This window comes from Apteryx mantelli, chromosome 3 (genome assembly GCF_036417845.1).
Source record: "Apteryx mantelli isolate bAptMan1 chromosome 3, bAptMan1.hap1, whole genome shotgun sequence".
In the NCBI taxonomy this organism is placed as follows: domain Eukaryota; kingdom Metazoa; phylum Chordata; class Aves; order Apterygiformes; family Apterygidae; genus Apteryx; species Apteryx mantelli.
Window position 1 is genome coordinate 28,957,299 of NC_089980.1, and position 18,884 is coordinate 28,976,182.

At 47.9% G+C, this 18,884-nt stretch overlaps 1 protein-coding gene across 1 annotated transcript; it reads right to left on the reverse strand.

Annotated features, from left to right (window-relative positions):
- Nucleotides 1-1,364: 1,364 nt before the first annotated feature.
- On the reverse strand, nucleotides 1,365-4,870 carry GPR75 (G protein-coupled receptor 75). Its single transcript, XM_067294689.1, has one exon. The coding sequence runs from the start codon at nucleotides 4,868-4,870 to the stop codon at nucleotides 3,221-3,223; it is 1,650 nt and encodes a 549-aa protein (XP_067150790.1). The 3' UTR covers nucleotides 1,365-3,220.
- Nucleotides 4,871-18,884: the final 14,014 nt, after the last annotated feature.

Consider the following 18,884-nt stretch of genomic DNA (forward strand, 5'->3'; position numbering starts at 1 on the left):
AAACTTCAAAAGAAGCTAACAGTAAACATATGCTGGATAATCTGTTCCACCATGATGGATTCGTCTTAATCCCAGAAAGCAAAGATTGCTTTAATTCCAAATTAATTTTAATTTAAAATTTCATATCCATTCCAAAATGTGTTGGAATTATCTATCAGACTCCCGATATTCCTATTACCCACATAAATGTAAAGGACCCGTTAAACCTTACTAGTTTTTTCTCAACAGTTCTGCAGCAATGAGTTCCACACCATAAGTATGGGGTGTAAGAAAAGTACATTTTGTCAGTCTTGAATTTGCCACCTTTCATATTCATAAAATGCTTTCTTGTTCTTGGGTTATGAATTGGACTCCATTAACTTCAAGCCTACTTCTTCTAAACCATTCACTATTCACATACTTTTATCACTTACTCCCTTATTCAGCTCCTCTCTTCTCAGACTCTTTTCATAAAAATTTTCCATCTCCTTCAATCATTCTGTTGCTCCTTGTCTTAATTAGATTGTTGATTTTTTAACCTAGCAATCATGCTTTATGTTATATTGGTTCTGTGCTCAGCAGAAGAGAGTTCTGCTCTGACAAGAGGGCTAAAGGAAAAAAGGAAAGATACACTACAGAAGATTCCAAAGCAAGTAATTTTTACCTTAAGATAACTAATACTTCAGTTTATGATTCACTTCCATAAAATTGTGGCTACACATTTTTAAAAGCCAATCTCTATTCTATTCGCTACATTCATAAACCTCCTCAAAAACACAGCTATTTAATACAGTTGACAACTTAATTCAGATACTGTTCTCATATCTGACACTACAAACATATCAACACTTTAGAAGTATAGGAATGCAATCTGCACCAACAGTTAAGAGCAGAAAAACATTACAAAGTGCTTTAAAGGGACTTCAATTCCTTTGTCTTAATAAAATATCACACAAGGGCAATAAACCCCCTTCTATTCTAAAACCATACCCTTCTCACTTTACTCCCACATGAATACTCAGTGCAAATTATTTTTGTGAATAAGGTGAGAAAGATTTAATCTTCTGTCATATGATGAAGTTCACGCGATTCAAAGCAAATGCACAGTATGGAGTCATATATACACATAGCAAAACCAAGAACTGCTTAACGCCAGATCCAGTCTTAATGCGCATCTTAAGCTCCCTCAAAGTACATAAAGGATCCCATCTTGCAATCATTTGTCAGGGTCCTGCCCTACACTCCTTCCAAACTGAAATTGTAATTTTCTGCTAATAATGTATGGTTTGAGACAAAACCACAGGATCCCACATATTTTTTCCTCCAAATTAGGAGATTTGGTACTAAAGAGAAATACAAAGACAGAAAAAACAAACAAGACAGAGATCTTTTAGTTATCTTTTATAATCACTTTAGAAAGAGCCACGTTATTCATAGAGAAAAATATCTGGGCAGAGAGAAAAGACTTATCGAAATGATTTCAGTTTTACATTTGTATCAGAAAGTTGTTCACATCCATTTTATTGCAAGAAAGCTGTCTTGAATTATTCAAAATGAATTAAAATTCAGTGTATTAAACAACACTGGTCATAAGTGTAATACTCCTTCAGGAAAAGCTTGAAAATAGTTTAGTTAACAAACAACCTAAACCAACAACAACTCACACACTGCAATGACGTGAATGGTTTTTGTTTCTAAAACAACAAATCATCTTTTTGGAATCCATCACTGTAACTCTGCTAAAGATGTGACATCTTCATAAAATGAGGCACCTAAGTCCATACTCAGGCACCAAAGTCAGCAGCACAATTACTGCAGAGATACTAAGGCTCTGCTGAAGTCCATAGAAGGTGATTATGTGCTTTGAAAAATTTGGCCACTTAAAGTGAAGATTGTTAGGAATTTAAAATAAAAAATTTGCCTCCAAATCATTGCTTCATTAAGAATTTCAACAACACATGACACAATAACACAAATTGTCACATTTATAAAAAAGCTATTTAACTTATATTATTTGATCACCGTGTTGATCAACAGATACAGTACATAAGTAGACAGATTACTATTCTTTAAATCAAATTGACATTAGAATTTTTAAACATTTTACTACATAAGAAAATCTCAAAAAAGTGTAGTCATCTTGTTACTTGGTCACTCTGTTTTTAAACATGTCAATAGCTGTCAGCTCTACCTGTTGGGAATATTGCCACTGAATCCCCCAAAATCCACTTTTAAATCCACTATAAAGTCATAGACAAAAAACAACCAGCAACACTACTCTTCATGTTTTATATTTATGAGTTAGAAAATTCCAGAGGTGACTGCATTACTAACAGATATCAGTACTAGAATACTGCAGTAATCATTTATATTCCAAAATAAAACCTATAATTAGGTATTGCACAGTTATTTGTATCAGCTGAAAAATTATTTCTCAAAACATTATTTTGGGGTATATAATGGCACCAATCCTTAAAATAAATGTACAGCATAAATTAATAGAGATATTTTAAAGGTTTATTACAGTGCCACAATACCTCTCAAAAGTCCTTCCCTAGTAGCAATATATTACTATTTGTAAATAGCCTAGTCCTGCTTTAGAAAGCTGAGGTTGAAACCCTAACCTAAAGTTGAAGTTTACAGAAATTTTGCTGTTTACCTCAATGGAATAAGAATTTTATCCTGGGACAGAGAAAACTTTTGTTATTACTGACACTTGCTACAACAAAATACTTTTCACAAAGTCTTTCAATCTTCTGCAATGAAAATGGGTTTAAACTTAAGTATCATAGTACCAAGCATCCTCCAAATTCTTCCTTCTTGAAAATACAGCAAGTGTGCAATTTAACAGATAATACTCCTGGCACAGTCTCAGATTGTTCTCTGAGATAGTTTGCCTCACGTCAAAATGAATCACGTATTTCTAGCATTTCCTTTTTTTTTTTTTTTTTTTTTACTCTTTCAGCAGTAAAAATCAGTAACAAAAAAACTCTCATGTAACAATTCCAAATACAAATCTAAAATATGCCCTTTTTGACTTGCCACACAATTTCAAGAAAGTATCATGGAAGTAATATCCTAGTATTTACTTCAAATGCAAATAGCTGGATATTAACAATAATGGTATTGTTTCATTGGCAGCTGTATAGCAATACTCTATCTTTGAGTTTAGAATAATCATTAATAAAAGCAAAGAAGGGGATCCACTAAATCAGTACAGTTCTCTCTGGCATACTGAAGGTTACACCGAGGGTACTGGTATCTGCTTAGTTGAAGCACTGTCATAATCTCGTACCAAGTCGTTGGTGGTATGATAATGCATGGCAATATAGGATTTGGCAAATCCAAAAGTCGAGTTCACTGGCTGTAAGCTATTTGGGGTGCTCGCTTCCTGGGAAGGGCTGCTGTTATAGATACTATAATACGGTTCGATTCGGGTGTTCATGGGCGTTGAGCTGCTCTGTGCATAGTGCTGATGCCCCACAGAAGCCTTGGGACTCAGCACGCTTTCCTTGGAGTGACTAGGACCGCAGGCTTGGTCCACAAACTTTTTCTGAGGTTTTGGAGACAACATGTAAGCCGAATTGGTTTCATGGTGGGATGACTTATTCCTGTTGACTTCCAGGCTCCCTTTGCCCATGGCTCGAAGTCTCGTCTTTTGCTTGCAGCAGAAAAAGACAAGGGCTACATACTGCAGGCACCAGAGGACTCGCCTCCGAAGTCCCGCACTGTTGCGGGAATATATGAAAGGATTTAATCCAGATTTGAAAAATATGAGGGTAAACCCACACAGCTCGAACTGGTAGAGAACAAAGCCACCACTACTGGACAGCATGTCCTGCACCAAAGAGATCCCCAGGGGGAGACAGCAAACTAAGACGGAGAGCACAATGACGACGCACGTCACCACTGCCCTGGAGTCTTTGGCCGCGGACAGGTTCACCGCTGAGACGAGCTGGAGCCTGCTGGCGGCAGGGGCCGGCAGCTGGCCGGGGGACTTCCCATAGCCATGAGTCTGCACGTGCTGCGACTTCTTGTAGCTCTGGTTTCTGTACAAGGCGGGCATGGCGCAGCGCAGCCCGTCGGCAGCCCCCGCCGCAGGGGGCCCAGCGAAGGGCTGCGGCCGGGAGGCGTCCGCCGTCGCAGCCGGCGGACACTTCCTCACCTGGGCGTTTCTTCGCAAGGCTTGCGCTATCATGACGTAGGAGATGGACACCACGACCACGCAGCAGATGAAGTCGATCACATAGAAGTAGAGGATGACCCTTCCCTCGCTGCTGACGAAGCTGGACATGGGAAGGCAGAGGCGGGACCGGCGGGTCTTCAGGGTGGCCAGGGTGGCCAGGGTGAAGCTGGTGGCCCACAGGAGCAGGGTGAGGAGCAGGGTGCAGGGGAAGGAGGCGGTGTGGTGGGGCTGCTTGCCCAGCACCATGCGCAGCCGGTGCAGGGCGATCACGGCCACTGTCTTGAGTGACATGATGATGAAGCCGGAACCAGCGAGGTGGAAGGTGAAGCAGAAGGCGCCAGGGACGCCTCTCGCCGAGTCAAAGAAGAGGACGAAGGCGAACATGGGGGCGGCCACGCCGCAAAGGAACAGGTCGCAGAAGGACAGGTTGAGGATCATGAAGTCGAAGTTGGTCCTGAACTTCCTGAGGGCCGGGTCGAAGAAGGAGAGGAGCACGATGAGGTTGCCGTAGGAGCCCAGGCAGAAGACGAGGGCGAGCAGGGAGGCGCAGGCCACCAGCGTGGCGGTGTGCACGGCCTCGCGCAGCTCCGCGGGCCCGGGCCCCGCCGCGCCGCCGCCCAGGGGCAGCAGCGGCGCCAGCGAGCCGTTGGGGGGCTTCTCCGCGCCCGCCGCCGCCGCCGCCGCCAGCCGCCCCGACGCGTTCATCCTCCGCGCCGCCGCCGCCGCCTCAGCGCCGCCGCGCCCGGCCCATGGCGGCGCCGCCCGGCCGCCGACGCCGCCGCCAACGCCGCCGCCTCGGCGCGGCGCCCGGCCGCTCAGCGGGGCCCCGCCGCCGCCCCGCGCCGCCGCCGCCGCCTCCGCTCCCTCACGGCTGCCCCCGACATGGCGCCGCCCGCCCCGCCATGGCGCCCGCCGCCGCCGCCGCCGCCGCCCCGCGGGGCCGGGCCGAGCCCCCGCGCCGCCCCCGGCCCCGGCGGCGCCCGCAGCCACGGCGCCCCCGCCCCGCTGCCGCTCTGCGCGGGCGGCGGCGGCAGGAGGCAGCGGCCCGGCCGCCCTGCGCGCACACACGCATCCGCGCACACGCACACACACACACCCGCACCGGGGGAGTGTGCGCACACACCTGCATACACACACACACCCGCACCGGGGGAGTGTGCGCACACACCTGCATACACACACACACCCGCACCGGGGGAGTGTGCGCACACACCTGCATACACACACACACCCGCACCGGGGGAGTGTGCGCACACACCTGCATACACACACACACCCGCACCGGGGGAGTGTGCGCACACACCTGCATACACACACACACCCGCACCGGGGGAGTGTGCGCACACACCTGCATACACACACACCCCCGCACCGGGGGAGTGTGCTCACACACCTGCATACACACACACACCCGCACCGGGGGAGTGTGCGCACACACCTGCATACACACACACACCCGCACCGGGGGAGTGTGCGCACACACCTGCATACACACACACACCCGCACCGGGGGAGTGTGCGCACACACCTGCATACACACACACACCCGCACCGGGGGAGTGTGCTCACACACCTGCATACACACACACACCCGCACCGGGGGAGTGTGCGCACACACCTGCATACACACACACACCCGCACCGGGGGAGTGTGCGCACACACCTGCATACACACACACACCCGCACCGGGGGAGTGTGCTCACACACCTGCATACACACACACACCCGCACCGGGGGAGTGTGCGCACACACCTGCATACACACACACACCCGCACCGGGGGAGTGTGCGCACACACCTGCATACACACACACACCCGCACCGGGGGAGTGTGCGCACACACCTGCATACACACACACACCCGCACCGGGGGAGTGTGCGCACACACCTGCATACACACACACACCCGCACCGGGGGAGTGTGCGCACACACCTGCATACACACACACACCCGCACCGGGGGAGTGTGCGCACACACCTGCATACACACACACACCCGCACCGGGGGAGTGTGCGCACACACCTGCATACACACACACACCCGCACCGGGGGAGTGTGCGCACACACCTGCATACACACACACACCCGCACCGGGGGAGTGTGCGCACACACCTGCATACACACACACACCCGCACCGGGGGAGTGTGCTCACACACCTGCATACACACACACACCCGCACCGGGGGAGTGTGCGCACACACCTGCATACACACACACACCCGCACCGGGGGAGTGTGCGCACACACCTGCATACACACACACCCCCGCACCGGGGGAGTGTGCGCACACACCTGCATACACACACACCCCCGCACCGGGGGAGTGTGCGCACACACCTGCATACACACACACCCCCGCACCGGGGGAGTGTGCTCACACACCTGCATACACACACACACCCGCACCGGGGGAGTGTGCGCACACACCTGCATACACACACACCCCCGCACCGGGGGAGTGTGCGCACACACCTGCATACACACACACCCCCGCACCGGGGGAGTGTGCGCACACACCTGCATACACACACACCCCCGCACCGGGGGAGTGTGCGCACACACCTGCATACACACACACACCCGCACCGGGGGAGTGTGCGCACACACCTGCATACACACACACACCCGCACCGGGGGAGTGCGCACGCACACACACACCTGGGGAGTGTGCGCACACACACACGCACACACCCGCACCTGGGGAGTGTGCGCACACACCCGCGCATACACACACACATGCACCTGGGGAGTGTGCACGCGCACACACGCACACACACCTGGGGAGTGTGCGCGCACACACACACGCACACACACACACCTGGGGAGTGTGTGCACACACCTGCGTGCGCACACACACACCTGGGAAGTGTGTGTGCACACACTCATACACACACACGCACACAGGGAGTGTACACAGGCACACCACACATACATGTGCACACACACCTCGCACCCCTGCACACGGGCACAGACATACACACACGGACACAGGTGCACCTACACCAGCCCACACACAAACACACACCCTGACATCCACACATCCCCATTCACACACACCCCTACCCCTGCACACACACACATTCCTGCACCCACACCCAGACACCTACACCTGCACCCACCCCTACACCTGCACACACACACCCCTGCCCCCACACCCTAACACCTACACCTGCACCCACCCCTATACCTGCACACACACACCCCTGCGCGCACACCCTGACACCAACACCTGCACACACCCCTACACCCCCCCACACACCCCTGCACGCACACCTCCACACAGTCCCTGAAGCCTGCACACATCCCTACACATGGCCACATGCCTGCACCCCCCCGCTCCCACATGTACCCCTGCACCACACTTCCACACACCGCTGTGCACCCCCCCACACCCTGCACACACAGCCCTGCACCACCCCTGCACACCCCTGCACCCCCACACCACACCTCTGCCCCCACAGCCCTGTGCGCCCACCCCACCCGTGCCCCCGCGCAGCCCCACGCACGCGCACCACCTCCGCGCCTGCCTGCAGCACGGGTGCCAAACCCAGCCCCGTCCCTGGCGGGCACCAGCTGCCGCGGCAGGCGCCTGGGGCGCGCAGCGGTGCGGGGACGCGGGCGCCCACCCACCACCCAGCGCGGGAGGCACCAGCACCGCACCTCGCACACAGCTGCGAGCACCAAGGGACCCCACATTTCACCGTGTCCCAGCACAGGCCGTGAGCACGACCAAACTCGCAAACAGCAGCGCAACGGTGCAGACGACTTCTGCTGCAAGGCAGGGCCGTACCAGACGGAAAGGACCGGGAGAGAGGCTTGGGTGCGCTAGTCACACAGTCCGTCAGCAGCGCGGCAAGATACCAAAAGGTACGTGGCGTTCGCTGACTTCCCCACGGGACTGGGAAGAACGGATGCTGCGGCTGCAACATTGCTCAAACCGTGCCTGGGACACGCTGCCTCTGTGCTTGCGTTTGGGAAGGGTCAACTTTGGCTGAAAAGCAGCAGAGAAAAGAAGAAGATCACAGAGCGCTTACCGGAGAGGAGGAAACCACAGGAGAGCTGGTGAGCAAAAGAGAAGCCAAGAAAAGAGGCGTCCGTCCCTCAAAAGCACAGAAAGAGAAAAGCCGCTCAAACACAGGGTTAGTCCAAGAACAAGTAAGTGCCCCTAAACCTTTCAGTTTGATGAAGCTCTGGTACAGCCTCCAAGCAAGAGCGGCAGTGGAGAATCGACAGTCCTTCGGGAGCTGCACAACGCGCGGCACAGCCCCCTCCTTGTCCTGCTTCCTCAGCCGGCGCTGGCTTTGCATCTCCCTTTCCACCGCGAGGCCGCGTCCAGACTGCCTGCTTGGCAAGAGGCAACTGCACAAACCAATTTAGCACCGTCCAAACTTGCACACAAGGATTTGTGCAGTTTGCCAGTGCAGTGCCAGGGGCTGCAGCAGCTTAGATTTGGGGTTTGGTGTGTGCCTTCCTGCCATTTCCACTGCGCCTCCACGTTAATATCCCCTCAGCCGCCAAACAGCACCATGCACCAGGGGTGTGGGGCAGCACTGTCGTTGGCATAACGCGGCGCCGGGATTGTGCGATATGAAGCCGGCTGCACACCTCTTGCCAGGGAAACTCGGCCAGCGCTTGTCCCTGAAGTGGAGAGGAAGCCAGTGAAGATGAGGCAGGTGGAGGTTTTGCCAGAAGTCCTATCGAAGCCATCCCCTTATCAGGACACCAAGTCAATAGCGGCGTAGTCGAGGCTTGGACGTTCCTCCGTGCTGATTTAACCACAACAAAACACCTGCCCAGAGCCACAGCTGCTGACCATGAAAGCTCAAGGCGAAGCCCTGCATGCGGTGTTTTCCCCGCTTGTACTTCTGCGTTGCTTTACAGTGTAAACTCAGTGGGGTGGGGATCCCTTTTTGTTGACTTGTCCGCCTTCGGAGGCGTAGGGTCTGAGGCAAGGGATCCTCAATAGCCCCATGGTAAAAAATCATGAATGTTATTTATCTGTTCACTGCCAGATGCTACACACCACAAATACTGTAGTTGCCATTTGAAGTGGTGGAGGGTGCTGGATGCCCCAGTACTTAAAGGGACCATTTTGAAATACGTCCACAGGCTGGATGTTCAGAGAAGCTCAGCATGTGTTTTTGGAGCCAGCAGAGGCCCCGGGCAGGCGAGCAGACGGGAGGGAGTTCAGTAGCACGGCCACAGAAAATGAGCCCACATGAGAGAAAAGCCCCCTGGCAAGGTGCAGGAGGGCTTCGAAAATACCCTGGAGCCAGTACTTCTGACACACGCAAGGGCATTTGTCTTGTACTGTATATTTGCACATACACTCATTATATATACCTGTATGAATCTGTATATCATCTTTTTAAACCTCCCCTACCCCCCAACAACGCTGAAACGTGGTGGTGCTTTGCACAAGCATCAAGGCAGTGACGGGAGCATTAGGTTGACAGCTGAAAGCTTGTCAGTGATACTTGCTAGCTTATTTTTCCAAAACAGTTTTTTCTAAAACTAAGTCTTTTAAAACTAATTCTTTTAGTAAACTTTTGACTCACAGCTGCAGCCTGGCCCATGAGTCCTGCATGCTGAACACTTGCAGCAAGTAATGAATCCAGATTTGCTCCTGGGGGCTGCTGCAGGGAAGTGCCAGCAGCCCTCAGAGAAGGCTGCTAGCTTTGCTTTTAAAAGAGGAAGACACTCTTGCAACCTGAGCAGTTGGAGCAGGGGGATTTTTGGATGGGTTTTGTGGGCGTTGTTTTTGTTTTTAAACCAGTTACATATAGAAGGGGGAAGGTCCAAAACCCAAAACGTCACCTCCACGGGCTCCTGCTGCTTCAAGCGGTGTTTTCTCTCAGCTTGCCTGTCGCTTTTATTTTCACTCTTGCTTCCATTTTCGTTCTTGAGTCAGGGCTAATTTTAATTCTGTGGGTGAATCCTGGCCCTACTGAATACAAGTTGTTTTGTCACTGATGAGCTGGGATCACCCTCCTTCAACTTTCTTATTTATAAACATCAGAGAATGCTGAACTGAGTGATTAAACAAGACTGACAAAATATCTGTCTAATGCAGGAGTGAATTACCTCGAAGTGATTAATGCTGAGGAAGCGGCAATCATCGTTCTGCTTAGGTGAAACCGGCGTGCACACGATACCCAAGTCCTTTCAGAGCAGATAACACGCGGCACTTGGGCGGTAAGCAAGAGGCTGTATAGCAGCCTACCTTAGTTTCACATTATGTCCGGTCTGAGTCCACATTAGGCTATGACTATTTCTTGTGCTGCTCAGATTAACCTTTTAAAAGCATTCCTTCTGCTGTTAACAACAGCGCTGTCTGTGTACATAGGCGAGGGACAAAGAGCAGGACAGGGACTAGCGCCAGGAGTTAGCAGGTAGATCCTGGTTCTGGCTGTGCTACCCGCAAGCACTGTTTGACCAAACGCTTGAACTTGGATGACCACAGACAGACTTCTTAATTTCCCTAAATTACTAGATTAGCTGGTGGAAGCACACACATCAGAAATATGCCTGTTAGGCATATGCCTAATAGGATTTTCTAACAAGCCCACGTGTTTTAAAGGAGATGACAAGACTGAGGTGCCAATCTCTTCTGTGCCTTTGAAACCGCTCCCTGAGATACTAAAGAATGCATTTAGGAGTCTAAGCTGTAAGGACATGGCCATTGCAAAGACTTAAATATTTTAGAACTAGGTATTTAGAAAATGCAGACTTTTTTTTTGCTATTTTGCAATAGTAACATGTTTAGATTGTTACTCATTTCATTAATGCAGTATTTAACGGGCCCATGAGGAGCAAAGAGCTTCTTAAACATGTTCCCCCACTACAGTTAAGAACTATAGCTTGAGATATGGCAAAAAGCATTACTAGTGTTAGCCTGGGAGCCTTTTAAACATTTTAGTAGAAAAGTGCAAGTCCAAATACCATTTTGGTGATTCATATTAAAAAAAAAGCTGCACGCCGCAGCTCGCGTTCAGCTGAGCTCCTGTGACTATTGCAGGATGGGGCATGCACAAGAGAAGAGGAGCATCAGAGCACAGGTCTCATCTCCAGAAGTGAGGAGATGAACCGCGGCAGACAGCATCTCCATGGGAACACGAAACGCTGCACAAGCCCTCCTGCACAGGAAGCCCGAACGTCACGCTGCTCTGCCTCGGCCTAACGAACTGCCAAAGCGGGGGCTTGGGGAAAGAGCAGCGGTGGAAGAAATGGGTTTTCCAAACACAGGACGCACAAGAGCAATAATTTTTGCAGCATCTTACACAAGATATTAGGATATTAACTCTGTCTTTGCAGCGCTGTTAAGCCCTCCCTTAAACCAATTCATAAAAAATAGCTCTCTGATTTTACTCTGATAGTTGTCTCTGATTATTATATTACTGATATTATATTACTCTGGTTATTGTCTCTGATATTACCAAACTTCGTAAAGGTTTTTCAGTCCTGGAGTTCCTACCGCATAAGGAGAAATTGTATTCCCAAGATGTTATTTTCTAACACACTGTCTCGTCTCGCAGATACTCACTTCAAGAAACTGGAAATTACTTTTGATTGTCAAAAGCTGCCCCCTTCCCCCCAGCCTAAGCAGCTCAGTACCTCAGGATTTTAACAAAATGACTGTAGGGGACAGAGGCTGGAATAAAAAAGGTACAGGCAAATTAACCCAGAAAAACACAAGTAAAGGCCAGGAAGAGCAGAGTGTGTATTTAAAGCTTTTGTTTCTTAACAGAGGCCTTTCTGGGTGAACTCACCTAGGTTTCTCACTGGATTTATTACTGATCTTACTAAATTTATTGCTCAAATAGAAAAAAACAGCAATAAACCCCCAAAATCTAAGAAAGCCCATCAAGAAAGATGGCTTCTACTTCCTAGTGCCCCTCATTATTCCCCAAGGAAAGCGGGTGTCCAGCTGTATCTCTAGCAGTGAAATCTGCTTGGGTAATGCATACAAAATACCTGCCATGAAGGTATTAAGAGCCGTCATTTATGATGTACAGCTCCTCAGACAAGCCAGCATTTTTACTATCTGGATATTCTCACCTAGCAAGATGTAGAAAATAATTAAACTGAGCAGACTGTTAAAATACATGCTAATTAACTCCTTCCATTATTAACCTATGAGCACGGCACAGTGCAAAATAATTAGGCATAGAAAACCTCTAAAACTTCATTAACTATTTCACTTTCCAACAGCTTTGCCCCAGCGAACACTTTTTGAACCTTGGGACCAGTTTGCACTGGTCCTTCATACGGAGCTTTTCCGCGGCTGCATTTCTGCAGGCAGCGGGAACCTGGTATTAACGGCCAGTCACTAGCTCAGATTAAAACAACAGATGTGGGGTTTTGCAGAGCACCTGCAGACTAGAAGTCTGTCTCAGGCCAAGGTAAACTAAGAGGTCAAGCAGGGAGTGTAGGCTGAACTTCCAGAAGCAAAGGCTGAAAAAGACATTCAATCTAGAATTAGAAGAGGAGCGTGACCAGCAAGGCTCTCTCTCCTTTTCACCCATTGAGCGATTTGCCTCTTCATGATGCTGCTAATTCCTCTAAGCACTGTGCTCTAACCCATCAGAAATCAAGGATAATTTTACCAATAATCTTTGTCGGCCACAGTCTGGGCTTTACCTGTGCTGGGAGAGCTCCTGATTCAGGACCGCTTGACTGAGAACGCACAGCTGCAGTCATTCTCCTTCTCCCAGAGAGCAGTAACCTTTTTCTCCTCTCAACTCATGGAGAGGAATTTCCCTTCTAAATGTCTTTTAATAGCTCTGTGAAGCACCTGTTGACTGAGAGAGAGAGAGAGAGAAAACTCAGCACAAACAGACTAATCCAAGGAAATGGGAGCTGCCTTGGCAGAGCAGACAGGGGAGCAAACTAGCGTTAGCAAGTCAGCGCTGATGTGCGAACCTAGTTCACTCTCCTCACTTTGGGTCCCAGCATATCTATTATTTTGAACCAATCTGCTTGTAATTTTTGTGCATTACCTTAAACAGCTTAGCAATATTCTCCCTCTTCTACACACAGTTCAATTTTCTTCCGTAATCAAACAACAAATTCCTTGCAATAGACTGTGAAATTACAGCTGTCCTGGTGCCCCTAGAACCTGGCTGGCTTATACCTCCACCAAGTCCCTACCCCAGAGCATGGTAATCCCTGGCCTGCAGACAGCCGCCAAGTCTGGGTCAGATTGCAGCTAACTTCCTCTCCTTACTGGAAATCCCATTCTTCTGTGCAGCAGCACGGCTGTACAGCAAGTGTTTTGGGATGGGGAATCCAGAAGCATTGCCTTCCAGTTACTGCGCAGTGCCAGTGAGAATGTAAACAAATTATCTGATAATTTACAGCAGGGTTGAAGTTAGTATCTTGCAAGAACAACAGCCAGCAAAACTTTCTACTCACCAGTACATTTTTTTACATCATACCAGATTATTGTGTCTTCTGCAGCACAGTGGAGAAGGAAATTTAAGTCTCAGCTGCCAGGAAGTCTGAAGCCATGGAAGAAAGTGGGAGACTGAGCAGAGTATGGGGAGCTGGGGAAGCCTAACTGAAAAACGGAGAGGAGAGACATCACCCACACGTACCAAGTGCACAACTCCCAGCAGCCTGGCAAAGGCGTAGAAAGGACAGGAGAGCAGCTACCTGGACATGCAAGGAACACAGTCTTAACATGCAAGGTAGGAAAAGAAACCACGAGGAGAGCTGTGGTGGAAGAGGCCTCACCCTTGTTTACAGGAGGTTTGACCCATGGGCACAACAGCACAGTGCTGATTGCTCAGGGGCCCCCGGGCCCCTCTCCCTGTGACACCCAGGGCACCCATCCCTCCCCCTCACTGCCTACGGCGCCTCTCCCCTGGTTCATCCCCTGCTCCACGTGCCCCGGCCCCTCTCCCCACATGCCCCAGACGCTTCTTCCCCTTGCTCCCCTCTTCGCTCCATGTCCCTGGGTGCTCCCAGCCTCCCTCCTCAGCACCCAGGGCCACTCTCCGTTACATCCACCCTCCATATCCCAGTGCTGGAGGTGATCCCTCTGCCTCCTGTGGCACGCTCAGCCCTCTGGGCCCTGCTATAGTATGTCCCACACCTCCCAAGCCTGCCCACCGCGCTCTGCAGCTTCCACGGACACGGCTAGGCAGCTACCCCGTAACTCCTGTCCTCTCTCCGTGCTTCCCCTCACATGCAGCAGCTTCTTCAGCCCCAGTCTCGTGCTCAGCACACCTCCTGCACACAGACTGCAGCTCCACACCAGGCCCCCAGCTGTCTTTTCTCCTGCACATCCCACATGTCTCCATTCCTGTCAGCCCTCCCTAAATCCCTGTTCTGCCCCACAAGTGCCCTCTCCTCTAACCTGATCTCTTACACCATTTGCATTAATACTTCCCCTACCAAAAACCCAGATCCCATCCTCAGATCCCTCAGCCAACCTCTTCATCTTCTTTTTTTTCTTTCCACCTGCAATTTTTTTTTTAATCTATACACAGATTAGCTCAACTCGTTGATAACGCAGTCCACCAATGCTGAGTCCATGGTGCCACCCAAGAGCACAATTTAAGTCTTACTACCCATACTCTCTTGTCATTTTCTTTTACGTTTTCATCAAAATAAGTATTATGCCTCTGCTGTGATTTCAGCAGGTTTTCACATGCACAAGTATACCCACATGATTATGTAAATATGGGAGATTATTCCATCCTTAAGGCTCCAGCAAGATAATTACTAAACAGTAAGTCACTGCAACTCAAGCAGAAAAAAAAAAAACCCAAATGAATTCTGAGCCTTACAACATCATCACCATAACTGTGATTTTTAAGCCTTTGATCAGGGTAAAGACCTCAGGCCCCAGAGATTATTCCATAATGGTCATTATTTAAACTAGAATTGTTTGGTGTTACTGAGCTGTCTGGGAGACTGCAAATAAATGGTTTTAGTTTTCAGTAATTTGGCTCAGCTTCTCTACAGGTACGATCTCCGCTGGCCTGGTACAGTATGCTCTCTGGCAGATACAACCATTGTAAAGACCTGATCCAAAGCGAACATAAGAGAATAGTAGCCTTTTCATTGATATCAATAGACTCAAGATCAAGTCCTAAACCTTCTATTTGTTAAAATTACCATAATCAGCATTGGAGCCGCCTTCTAGTCCCTTCTTCCCTAACTGTAGTTTGACTGGCATCCTTAACTGGCCATAAGAAGAACCATTCCTCCTTGCTGCAACATTTCAAAGTAGCTCCTTATAACAAACAGGAGCTTAGTAACAGGTAGAGTCACATAAAGTCCTGCATGGAAGTGGAGCAAAGCCACTGTGGAAGCCTGAGAACAGAGAAACGGTCTAGGGGTCTTATTCTCAGGGCTGGCCCACTTACTTTCCTCGCTGTTTCAGGCCGTATCTTGATCGCAGCAACCTAGGAAGAGCAATGTAGCCCAGCCCAAGCTGGGCTCTCTGCTTTTCTCTCTAAGCTCTGCGTGCTGTTTGGGACGTCACCCTTCCATGTAACAGAAACCAGTCCAGGAACTTCCTGAAACTGTGCTGTGACAGCAGCTCTTTACTAGGTAATGATGCAGATGCATACAGTACTTTATAAACGTGTTGTTTCAATTTCAATTCATGAAATAACTGAACATCCAAGTCCAATTTTTAATCTTGTGATTTCACTTCTTTCTACTTCCCGATAGGGATATTTTATCTCATACATTTTCTATTGTTTAACTGCAAATGGGAGAAAGAATATTCTCACAGTACTAGTTTATTTTGCACAGGATCCGAAATCAATGAATTCTATGCAGTTCAGAAAAGGCCCTTTGTGCCCTGTTCCAAATACTCTAGACAAATGATCACAGGTCAGTTTTGTTTTGAAGAAAGAAAGATCTGCATTAATTTCATTCAGGTCTCTCCAAGTATAAAGTCACTGGAACTCAGATGGCTTTGTAGTAGCCAAAGATCTCCTCCCTGTCCTCTGAATAAGTTGTGAAATTGCACCATTCTAATAGGGCAATTTTTTTTTTCTTTTTAAACCTGAATAGGGAATGTCTTTCTCCTTGCCTTTTTCCTCAGAAGTCACTAAACCATTTGAGCTCATACTTTCTGCTTGAGAAAGATTCTTAGAAGGAAGTTTTGCCTAGGTACCTGTCCTTTAGCAACTGGGTAAATCATTGAAGAGAAGGAAGAAAAGAAAAAAAATGCTCTCCTTTTCACCTGGCAACAGGTGATAATACCAGGCCAGCACATAGTATCCTGTAAATAGATGGGATTGTCTCTTAGTATTCGCAGATGGCTAAGGGAAGACAAACAGATAAGGGAGAAGCAGATAGGAAAGGTAGTAATAATTCTTCTTGCATAGCAAACTGGAGATCAGGTGGGCTCTGACTTAGGAGACATTATTAGCACCTTCAGAAAAGACAGATAATAGCAGGCAAGTTATAATCACTGCTTGTTAAAGTATTTCATTCTCTCTCTTCTGGGCTAATTGCTTTTTTCTCCGCTCCATTCTGCGATTTGTTCAAGACCACTTTGCTGATCTGCAGTCACCCATTGATAGATTGCCACCACAAACTGGTTTAAATCAGCTAATACCACCTCCAAGTGCGAAGGCTACAGCCCGCTAAAGACATATGTAGCAACATCTGTTGTGATGAAATGCTACTGGACCTATCCAAGTTTCTGCTATTTTCGTTTCCCCATGAGGTTGTTCTAGGATAGCTCAGTGCGCTGGCTGATCTGCATAGGTGTAATTTTGAAGCCAGACCATTTGTCAGCTGCTGGTTGTGGCTGCTTCATTATCTGGTTGCCAGCAGAATGCTTTCTGCTTTCTCTTGGCTACCAGGAGTGATGAAATGAGAGGATATGCGTGAGAGGATATATTAAGCACACCAGGTAGAAACCCGATATGTATATGCTAATAATTCAGCTCTCTCATTGCATCATATGAAGTGCAACTAGTTTACACAGAGAGGTTGAAACTTTTTTGGTGAGGATATGCAAACAGGTCCCCCCAGCCCCATCAGCAGCTGATGAAGAATGTTGTTTCATGAGAGGTTAAATACTAGTCTATAGCATAATTAGGGGCAGCCACAAAGACTTTTAACATTTTGCAAGTTTCTGGTGGGGACAAACCCCACTATCCCCAAGGTAAGTGTCACCACTGGTCACAAAGTTACTTACAAATCATTGCTAAAGTTTAAGCTTAAATAAAAATTTGTACCTCATAAACCAGTTGCCAGTGGGAGCATCACAGAATCCATCTACCACAAAAAAAAGCAAGCTTTTACAAACCAAAGCTTTATACTTTGAACAGTAGTCATCATTGACATTATTTGTGCAGACTGATGTATGGTCATTAAGACTACCAATGTCCAAGATCTCCATTGCCCTTATTATTCACTTTTATCCTGAATTTCTTCACTTTTCACTAAGCCTCCCTCACTAGAAATGTCTCCCTCTGCAGACTGAGATGTTGCAGTTGTTTCATCTGCAGGCCTGTAGGGAGGAGACGGCTTGGCCTGGCCTCCTTTGAGAGTTGCCAGGAGATACAGGAAAGGAGCAGAAAACAGCTCATCTTAGGAGAAATGTCCCAGAAGTGTGCAAGTCTGAACAAAGACTGGGGGCTAAATGTTGCTCAGCAGTTCATCAAAATCAGCCTTAAAGCACTGAACTATCATTGAGGCAAACTTAAAGAAAAGGGCTAAGCAAGCTCTGTGAAGTCTCTTTTGAGACAGAGAAATGCAACCTGTAAGCTTCAACATTGGGCTGCCATTGAGAAAAGTGATTTATAATGGTAAGTGAGTAATGAGAATGGGAAGAAGCCCTGAGTACTCATGCAGCTCAAGCTCCTACTTCATCATGTGATCAAGCTTCAAGGTGATGGAAAGCTTAGAACTCATTACATGAATATATTGGTGGAGAAAGCTGGGGAATAAAAGCAGCAATCAAGTTACAGAATTCAATGAATAACTCAAAATTGCTCCTACACCTTTAGAATAGGAGAGCAAAATTTAATCTTTCAGCCACAAAAAAGACAATTAATACAAGTGTGTTCACACAATCACTGGTATATTTTATCCTGTAGAATTGTACTTGGAGTAAGTATCATTTTCTGGGAATCTGCTGAGATCAAGTAATTTATTACTGACTTATAAAACAGTGATCATGAATTAGTACTAAGTACTTATTTGCTGTAATACCTCTCTGACTGCAGAATGATTCTCTGCAGAGCACCAGATTCTCAATGTTGCAACCAATTCCAGGTACAGCTGGATTATGGACATATATGAAAAGAAACTCCTCCCAACTAGTGTACAAAGCAGCAGAGCTGGATCCTACTGCCAGCTGCCTCTGATATAAACAAAATGGCAAAAATATTTGCTCTATCAGTTAATCAGTCACCACATACTTTAAAGATCATTCTTTACTGCCAATACTTTCCATTACTTTTATTTCAATTTTTTTGTGAATTCTATCAGACAGCAAAAAAATCTCTGTTTCAATCTAGTTTCTCCAATTTTAAGTGTACTTCACAAAAATTAACAAGTTTTTGGTAAGTTTCATCAGGCACAAGATTATTTTTAAATAAAAACTAGTGCCTCAAATAATTAGAACTGGTTCTTTGATTAATCTTTAATGTTGCCTTAATTCACTGCCAAGTCCCACAAGAAACACATACCTCATACAAAAAGCTCAAAATCATAGTAAACAATCTTAAATTATATTCT